The sequence below is a fragment of the Pituophis catenifer genome, unplaced genomic scaffold (genome assembly GCF_029215685.1).
Source record: "Pituophis catenifer annectens isolate HBS135680 unplaced genomic scaffold, rPitCat1.0.hap2 SCAF_17, whole genome shotgun sequence".
Taxonomy (NCBI): Eukaryota; Metazoa; Chordata; class Lepidosauria; order Squamata; family Colubridae; genus Pituophis; species Pituophis catenifer.
Genome location: NW_027256897.1, coordinates 1,527,391 through 1,537,277, shown reverse-complemented (window position 1 = coordinate 1,537,277; position 9,887 = coordinate 1,527,391). Strand labels below are relative to the sequence as shown.

The 9,887-nt window shown below is 47.7% G+C and overlaps 1 protein-coding gene across 1 annotated transcript in view; it reads left to right on the top strand.

Annotated features, from left to right (window-relative positions):
- The first annotated feature begins 3,319 nt into the window (after window positions 1–3,319).
- FNBP1 (formin binding protein 1) overlaps window positions 3,320–9,887 on the top strand; it is a 62,950-nt gene continuing 56,382 nt past the window's right edge. Inside the window, exon 1 of the mRNA XM_070955795.1 lies at window positions 3,320–3,809. Coding sequence (XP_070811896.1) covers window positions 3,786–3,809 — 24 coding nt within the window. The 5' untranslated portion in view covers window positions 3,320–3,785. The remainder of the gene's footprint in view (window positions 3,810–9,887) is intronic.

The following is a 9,887-nucleotide window of genomic DNA, read 5'->3' as shown; positions in this document are numbered from 1 at the left end:
TAATTAAGCTTCTTGCTTAATTATTCAAACGGTTCTATAAACCGGTTGAAAAATGAATTGTCTAATGGAGGAATCTAAGAACTACTGCGTTTCAAAAACTGACCTAGTTCAACCTTACGATAAATCGTGCTCGGTTGAACATTGATTCAGTTTCTATAATGCACCAAACTGATCATCATAATTCAAATTTTTGTTGTTGTTTTTTTCCTTTGAAGCTGCTTGAATGTGGCAAAGTGAACCTTGAGGAGTTGGCATTGATAGCTGTTGGTCCCGGGGTCATGTGATCCCCTTATGTGACCTCCTGGCAAGCAAAGTCCACGGGGAAACGTGATTCACTTTAACAACCATTCGACTAATTTAACAACGGCAGTAAGAGTTGTCTCGCTTAGCAACGGGCTCAATTATGGTCAGAAGTCAGGGACTACCTGCAAGTAATAAAATAGGCATTGGATCGCTCATGTCAAATGGAGCGGCCAGTTTTCAGATGGGCTGTTTCTCTGAAACTTTTAAGAGTAAATTCTGCTTTTCTCAGTTTCTATGCAAAAATGACTGGCGCCTTCTAAAATTGGGCTGATCCTTGAACACCAAGGTCAAAATATGCAAAAATTTGTTCCTTCCGCTGCCTCATAATTAACATCCATCTAATAATAAAAAAAAAAACCCCTTCACTTGCTGTAATTGATTTTTACTATCCATTCCTCGGCCAAAGAAAAAACAAGACAAAATTTGATAATCTATCGGGCGATAAGACTCATGCAATCACGGAGAAGCCGTGCCAGTTATAAGTGTGAGAACCGGTTGCAAGTCCCTTTTTTCAAGTGCCGTTATTAACTTCGAATTGTCGCTTCACCATAAAAATCCTATAAAAATCTACGGCTTGTTTACACTGTATATGATCCCAAACGGCTCACCATCTAAACTTTGTCAAAGAGGAAGGAGCAGAAAGGAGAAGAAAAATGCTTCGGTTCAGTGGTGCAGGATTCGAACTTGGCGCAGACCACGGTTATTCGGAAGAGACTTTCTGCCGTATAAACAGAACCAACGTTTAACGTGTCCTATAGACAGCTTTTTCTTCAGGAGAGAAAGGGACTTATGGGTGTTTTTATTATTGTTCTTATTTATTAATCTCCTGCCTTTTTATTTATTTATTTTTTGGCAAATAATTTGAGTCGGCAAACACACACAAGACTCCTCCCTTCCCCTATTTTCCCCCACAACAACCCTGTGAAGTAGGTTGGACTGAGAGAAAGGGACTTAGCTGATTCGCAGACCAAAGGCGGGACTTGAATTCACAGGTTTCCTGGTGATTGGCCCAAAGTCACCCAGCTGTCTTTCATGCCTAAGGCAGGACTAGAACTCCCAGTCTCCTGCTGATTGGCCCAAGTTTACCCAACCAGGTTTCATGGCTAAGGCGGGACTAGAACTCCCAGTCTCCTGGTGATTGGCCCAAGTTTACCCAACCAGCTTTCATGGCTAAGGTGGGACTAGAACTCCCAGTCTCCTGCTGATTGGCCCAAGGTTACCCAACCAGCTTTCATGGCTAAGGTGGGACTAGAACTCCCAGTCTCATGGTGATTGGTCCAAGGTTACCCAACCAGCTTTCATGGCTAAGGCGGGACTAGAACTCCCAGTCTCCTGCTGATTGGCCCAAGGTTACCCAACCAGCTTTCATGGCTAAGGTGGGACTAGAACTCCCAGTCTCCTGCTGATTGGCCCAAGGTTACCCAACCAGCTTTCATGGCTAAGGTGGGACTAGAACTCCCAGTCTCATGGTGATTGGTCCAAGGTTACCCAACCAGCTTTCATGGCTAAGGTGGGACTAGAACTCACCCAAAGTCACCCAACTGTCTTTCATGGCTAAGGTGAGACTAGAATTCCCTGACTCCTGGTGATTGGCCATTTTTCATGGCTAACGCGGGCCTAGAACTCACTAAACCAAACTGGGTCTCCAAAAGGGGTTCCCGAATAAGACGTATTTTAGGTATTTTAATTCCTATCCGGCTCTACGGCACCTTCACAACTGCGATCGCAGGCAAGACCTTTGGGCGTTTTTCACCGCATTCTTGTTGACTGGAGGCCTCGCAGCGGCTCCCACAAAGAACAATGGCTGTTTTCACGCACAAACACCCACATTGTTGTTGCCCTTCGCTTGCCTGGTGGGACCGTTGGCCAAACCGGCAACGTCACATAAGGCGACTGTGTGAACCTGCAGGTGGGCTGGGCTAGATGACCTCCCAGAGCCCTTCGGTTCTACCAATCGTGCCGGGCGTTGCCCAGAACCGGCCTACAGGTTGAGATGGTTGGGCAACCAGGAAAGCCTTCAAGGGGCTAACTTCGTACCAAGTTTAGGGCTTGCAACCACCTGTTGAGCCCCTGTTGTAAAGTCTACAGAAAAGAAGGACTAGCGGGTGGGGGGGGGGACACGATTTGAGGGGCTGCCCCAAAGAAGAGGGGAGTCAACTTATTTTCTAAAGCATCAGAAGGCAGGACAAGAAGCAACGGATGGAAACTAACCGAGGAGAGAAGCAACCTGGAATTTAGGAGGAATTTCCTGATAGAAAGAACAATTAATCAGTGGAACTCCTTGCCACCAGAAGTTGTGGGTGCTCCATCACTGGAGGCTTTTAAGAAGAGGCTGGATAATCATTTGTCTCAAAATGGTATAGAGTTCCTACATGAGCAGGGGGCTGGACTAGAAGACCTCTGAGGTCCCTTCCAGATGTGTCCTGATTGATGGATTGATCGTAGTTGGGAGGCTTTGGACAGCCCAGGCCGGCTGACAGGGGAGGGGGGGGGCGTGACGTCCACCCGGCCAGCCCCAAACAGCTGCAGCAGCACCCCGTTAAACCACGATCTGCTTCCGACCGAGCAGCGTTTGCGCCCAGCTCGTCTGCGCGGTCCACGCCTTAGGAATTGGCGCATCGCGTTCGCCTTTGCGCAGCCGGATCAAGTCCGCTGCGCTTCCCGAGAGCCAGGCTAAGGGGGGGGCTTTGCCCTGAGCCCCCCAATATCTCCCTCCCCCCACCCCACCAGCTGCTTGCTGTCTTCAGGGTTGCGCTGGAAGCTTTGCAAAAAGGCGCTGCAGTCTTGCTCAACCCATTTAAGGGTCGGGGGGGTGTATATGTTTGTGTGTGCGCGCGCCAAAGACCCCCCCCCCTCTCTCTCTCGCGCTTGCGCAATCCCCGGAGCCCCCTGCTCTTCCTCCTCCTCCTCCTCCTCTCTCTTCCCCACCCCTCCTTTCTAAAAAACCCCCCCTCCCCGGCGCATGCGCGCTCTCCCCTTTCCCCGAGCTGTCAATCTCCCTCCCTTCCCCAAGCCTTCCAGAGTTGCTGCTAGAACCATTTATTTATATATATATATATATATTTGCCTCCGGACGGAGGAAGCGATGGGCAGATAAGATAGCAAGTCCGAGTTTGGGTTTTGGGGTTTTTTTTTTCCTTTTTTTAAACTAGGGAGGGGTGGGAAGCCACCTGACAGACAGACAGACAGAGAGAGAGAGACAGACAGGCAGGCAGGCAGACCCAGCGGGAGGAAAGCCCCCTTCCCCTCCTCTCTTTTTTGCCTTCGCCTTGCAACTGGGCAGCCTATGCCAGTGGGGCAAGCGGCTCGGGAGGGGGCTCGCCTCCGACGGGGCCAGGCGGGAGCGAGAAGAAGAAGGGGCTGAACTGAAGACCCCCCTTCCCCAAAAGACCCTCCCCTTCGCCTCCAGCCGCTTTCCAAGAGGACCCCCCCCTCCCCACAGACACCCCACCGCTTCGCTCTCCGCAAGCCTCCTTGGCACCATGAACTGGGGCACAGAGCTGTGGGTAAGTGTGTCCTTGGAAATGGGGGGGTGGGAAAGTGCCAAGGCTTTAGCCTGGGGTTGGGGAGGGGGGGCTCTTCCTTGGACAGCAGGGGGAGAGCGGGAGTTTCCCCCCCCCTTCTCCTCTGGAGGGGAGGGGGGTCTTCGTGGCTGGCTCAGCCCCCTCCGCAGGCCGGGAGTCTCCGATGCGCAAACTTGCAGGGACGGGATTTTTCATCTTTCCTTCGCTGCGTTTTTTTTTCTTCCCCCGGGTGGGTGGTGGGGAAAAAAGAGAGAAAAGAGAGAGAGAGAGAAAAATAACGGTCTGCAAAAGCGTATGTGGTTTTTTTTTTTTTTTTTTTTTTTTGGGGGGGGGGGGTTTGCAGCCGATCCGTTTCCTCCCGATGAGTTAAAAATGCAGAAGAAGAAGAAAAATATATATATATTTTTGGAGCTTTTGGGGTGGGAAGGGGGGGTGATGTCCGGCCAAGCGCGTGCCTTGGTCCCTTCGGCTGCGATTCATTTTTATTTATTTATTTATTTTTAATGTTTCCACTGATGAGATCGCGAAGGACACGAGCCCCCCCCCCCCCCCAGGTTGGGGTTTGCAGCGTCCGAGGCAAAAAAAAAAAAGAGGAAAAAGAAAAATCGCATTTCTCAACCGCGGGACGGAAATCTGCTGCTTTTTTTGGGGGGTGGGAGGGGTGAGAGTTGGTGGGTTTTTAAGCCTTGAAGTCTTTGGGTGGAAAAGGAGGTGGGGGGCTGCCTGGGGTGTGGGGAGTGGGGCGTGGAAGCGAAGCCAAGGAAAGCCAGCCCTGAGAGAGAGGCCAGAGAGCTGGGGGACCTTTGTGGTGGGAGGGGGATAATTATTCCCACCACCCCCAAAAAATATTCTGCTTTCTTCCTTCGCTAAAATAATATTATTATTTTTTTTAAAAAAAATCAGGATGGTCTGATATTCTAGCTTGGGTTTTTTTAAAGGACTGACTCTCTGGAGAAACCAGAGGCCGATTCTGATTTTATTTTGCGATTTATTTGCACCTTCTTTTATGGACGGGGGGGGGTCTTAGATGCAGGCACCTCCCCTTCCCCATGTTTTCTAGCCCTTTCTCCTCCGTCTGTCCCCCCGCCTCTTGCAGTGGCTTCACTTAATTCCTGAATTAATGCCTTTTCCCGGCTTTGATTCCTGCCGCCACCGCTGCCTCATCAAAAAATTAAATATATATATATATATATATATATATATATATATATATATATATATATATATATAGAGAGAGAGAGAGAGAGAGAGAGAGAGAGAGAGAGAGAGAGAGCTAACCAGGTTTTAACTAAAGGGGTGCTAATCGTAAAGCTTTTCAAACAGGTATGGATGTCCTCAGCCAGGAGATGCCACTGGCTGGTGGTGCTGAGGACTCTATCTGGATGGAAGAGAAAGGTTGAAAAAAAATATTTTATTTAATGGGGGAGTGGAGGAGAAGAAAAGGTGTATTTATTTATTTCTGGTTTCTGCCAGCCTTTTGGTGATGTGGATCAGTTTGACTGCTTCTCTTGAAGAGATGGTGTCTATCCGTCCATCTTTTCCTGCTTTTAAAAGACGTTTCTGGAATCTCTTCGAAGGTTTTTTTTTTTTTTTTTTACCCACCATGGAAATGAGTTCCAGGCTCCTTTCATGACAAGCCCCCTTCCCTCCGACTTTCAGAATTAAGTTGAGGGGAGTCCCTTCCTCTGCGCCCACAGCCGAACGAACCCCAAAATCAAGCCAGGCTGGCCTTGGCCTCTGGTGTGAATGCAACCCCGTGCCTGTGTAAACCCAGAGACGTTGAAGCACAATTTACACATGGGTGTGTTTTACGAACAGTCGGAGCTGTGGGTGCTCACTCAACATGTTTAATCTTTTTTTTTTTTTTTCCTGAAGTCACCGTTTTCTGGTTTTGCACAAGATGGTAACCTAGTCGAACGGGCTTGGGTAGCATGGAAAAAAAAAATACAAAGAGTTGAAACTAACCCAAGATAGTGAGGATATTGAACTGGCTTCATTGAACACATTCAATTGATTTCTTTTCTTCTTTAATATGTATTCGCTGGCAAATTGGACCAGAAAAGCAAAAGAATTTTAAGGAAGAATGACATTCACGATGAAAGAGGGTGTCTTTGGACTTCCTGTTTCTCTTTGACTCACATGTTCACCGGGGAAGGAGGGGAAAAAACAGGCACATAAAAAGCAAGAAGGAGAACAAACAACTTTTTAGCTGCGATCAATTAAGGAAAGGGAAATTAGGGAGGGAGGGAGTGACGCCCGCATATTTCATTCATTGAATTTTCTTGGCTCTTGTCAGAAGCTTGGAAAGGAAAGGGGACTGCAGGGGGTTGGACTAGAAGACCTCCAAGGACCCTCCCCAACTCCGTGATTCTGTTGTAGTGTCATGCGCACTTAAAGCTTTACAGTGGATTTGGGAAGGAAACCTCATTTTCTTTGGCCTCAGATATGAAATCAAGCCAGTCACCGGCTGGATATATGAATCTCATTATATAAGCCATGTTTACTTTGGATAGTTGGATGAACGTAGTGGCCTGTTTTGCTCATACCGATAGGCCATAATCAGTGGCTTATAAAGCCAAATTTGCTTTTGGTTAAAGAATAGATGACAATTCAGCCTGAGGAGTTGAGCTTGCTTTCTCATTGCTCGTCTCGGGGCACAAACCGAGCTGATGTGAGGTTTGGTTAACAACTGTGTGGTTTAGTGACCAATCTAGGCAACATTATCAGTGCCGAGGAGGTTTGGGATTTGCTTATTTTATAGGCGGCAGCTCTGAGCTTGGTGGGTTTTCTTTCTGACGTTTCATGACCCAGCTAGCGAACATCATCAATCTAACATGTGTGCCTTGCTCCCTGTTTATACATACAGATATAGTGGGCAGATATAGTTCTTTCTTTCTTTAGAAAGATTTATATGGCCGCTCACTCACCCTTCCTCCTTCCTTCCTTCCTTCCTTCCTCCCTTCCTTCTTTGCCTGACTTCACTTTCAATCCTTCATTCCTTCCTTCTTTCCTTCCTTCCCCCTTCTTCCTTCCTTCCTTTCTCCCTCCCTCTCTCCCTCCTTCCTCCCTCCCTCCTTCCTCCCTCCCTTCTTTGCCTGCCTTCACTATCTTTCAATCCTTTCCTTCCTTCCTTCCCCACTTCTTCCTTCCCTCCTTTCTTTCTCCTCCTGCTTTCCTTCCTTCCTCCCTCCCTCTTTCATTCCTCCCTCCCTTCTTTGTCTGACTTCACTATCTTTCAATCCTTTTTTTCTTCCTTTTTTCCTTCCTTCCTTCCACCCTTCTTCCTTCCCTCCTTTCTTCCTCCTCCTCCTTTCCTTCCTTCCTTCCTCCCTTCCTTCTTTGCCTGACTTCACTATCTTTCAATCAATCAATCAATCAATCAATCATTCCTGCCTTCCTTCCTTCCTTCCTCCTTTCTTCCTCTTCTTCCTTTCCTTCCTTCCTTCCTTCTTCTTTGCCTGTCCTTCTTGGTCCTTCCTTCCTTCTTTGCCTGACTTCACCATCTTTCAATCCTTCCTCCCTCCTCCTCCTCTCCTTCCTTCCCACCCTCCTTTCTTCCTCCTCTTCCTTTCCTTCCTTCCTTCTTTGCCTGACTTCACCATCTTTCAATCCTTCCTTCCTCCTCCTCCTTTCCTTCCTTCCTCCTTTCCTTCCTCTTCCTCCTCAGGAACTAGCCCTTGAGTATCTCAGAGCACCCTTTTGGCTCCCTGTCTAACCTCCTTTCACCACCCACCTTGACTTCCAACAGAGAAATCCAACATTCTGTTTTTTTTCTTGGACATAAACCATCTAGGTAGGCCCTTGTTCTAATGATAGACTTCAACAACTTGTGGCTGCCGTGTGTGTATTTGTGGTTATGGAAGGCAGCCTTTTCTCTGGTTAGTTTTGGAAGGGCTGCTGGGCAGCGTTGAGTTCAAGCTTTAATTTTCTACAACTGGAAGAGACGGGGGTGTGGGGGTGGGATTCGGTCTTCGGTACCATGAAATGCTTACAATTTGGTTTGGTTTGAAACTGGTCCTTCTCTGCAAATCACACAAAGCCACGCGGGACTTAACCAGGCTATAGCTGCTAAGTCACATTTGGTTTAGACCTGAAGTCATCAACTGGTGGTCCGCGAGAAAATTTTGGTGGTCCGCAGAAAACTTATTTGCATTTGTTCTATTGCACCAAATCAGGGGTCCTGAAACTACGGCCCCTGGGCGAGATACGTGCAATGAACGTTTGTGTTGCTGCAGAGAGTCTCCCCCTTCGGGGTCTTTTTGTGTGGGTTGGAGGGGGGCAGAAATTCCGACTCGGGGTCTGCTTCGGCCTCCTGGTGTGGGGCTTTGGGCGAAGGCTGGAGGGAAGCGCCGCTGGTGGAGGGCCTCATTCCAGTGGGGCTGCCTCATGGCCTGGAACTGACTGACCATCTCAGCCCGCTGAGACTCCAGGCGCCGGTACCTGGCCTTGCACTCTCGCAGGTCTTCCCTCTGTTTGGAAAGCCTATGCTCCTAGTCCTCAGTGAGGTGCTTCTGCTGAGCCTCCTTCTCGGTCAGATCCAATTTGAGCTGAGCCAGCTGTTTTGCCAACTCTTTCTCGTGGTGGCTGCTTAGCTCCAACAACTGCTTCCTGTTGGGGTCCTAAGGAGCCCAGGCGGGCAGGGAGGGGTGAGTAGAGACCGGCGAGGCGCCCCTCGATGCGAGTGACATTGAGTTGGCCACGCCCACCCAGTCACATGACCATCTAGCCAGGCCCACCCAGCCGGTCACTAGGCAGATCATATTAGTGGTCCGTGGGATTTAAAATTTAGTGGTCCCTGAGGTCTGAAAGGTTGGAGACCCCGTTTTAGAGCATAAGTCAACCAAGTTATCAAATTAAAAACCTCCATCACTGGAAGGACGCAAAACGGGATCGCATGATCTCGGGAACACTGCAACCGTTGTAAATATTAGTTACCCAGAGGATGCTGCAATGGTCACAAGTGTGAAAAATGGACATTTTTCAGGGCTGTTTTATCTTCGAACGGGCACTAAATGAATGGTTGTAAGTTGAGGGCTATCTGTGTCAGCACAAATATATTCAAATGTCTGGCTGCTTAATAGCGTAATCCATTAATTGGCCCATCCAGAAAATCCATGTATGATTTCCCGTCTGATTGATTGCTAGGAAACATCTATTATATCTGCAGGGTTTTCTCAGTGCTTTATTTATAAACCGGTATCTGATAAAAACGCCAAACTTCATATTCAATTGTCTTGTGACGAGCATGAAATCCATAAATATGGATCTGAACAAGCAAAGCTTTGGGACATAAACTGTTATTACCCAGCGATTATATTCCATCTTGTTTGTGCACCCATAAATCATAAAAGCTCTGTGTGTGGGTGTGTTTATAATCGAGAACTTTATTCTTTTCCAATTAAATCCCGTTGCATTTAACAACTGTCTTTTACATTAGACAAATTCATGTAGGAGGAAAGCAAACTCTTGTTTCCTCGTAGCCCATTTGGAGATGTTGAGCTTTTTTTAAAAAAAAATAACATCGTCCTGTATCCTTTTTTTCAGGCGACGAAGCAAAAATCAATTCAATTTAGCGGCGTATCCTATTTATTATATATTTAAATTAAATTGATAGGGTGCCCATCTCGCTCTCCGAGGCAGTTCTATGTACAGATAGTCTTTGACTTTCGATCACAATTGATTTCCAAATTTCCACAATTGATCACATGAGGTCAGCACAACGGAGGAGAGGGGGGGGGTCAATTTATTTTCCAAAGCATCAGAAGGCAAGACAAGAATCAATGGATGGGAGCTAATCGAGGAGAGAAGCAACCTAGAATTAAGGAGAAACTTCCTAACAGTGAGGACAATTGACCAGTGGAACAGCTTGCCACCAGAAGTTGTGGGGCAAAATCTCTGGTGGATTTGCAGGATTTTTTAACTCCCAGAATCCTAAAATAGCACCAGAATACCTGGAGTTGCCTCCTGACCCAAACTCGAAGATGCCCAAATGAAGGCACGCTTACGTTTTGAGTCAAACGGGCAATCTTATTTCTGCCATGAGGGCTGCATTTGCAGAAG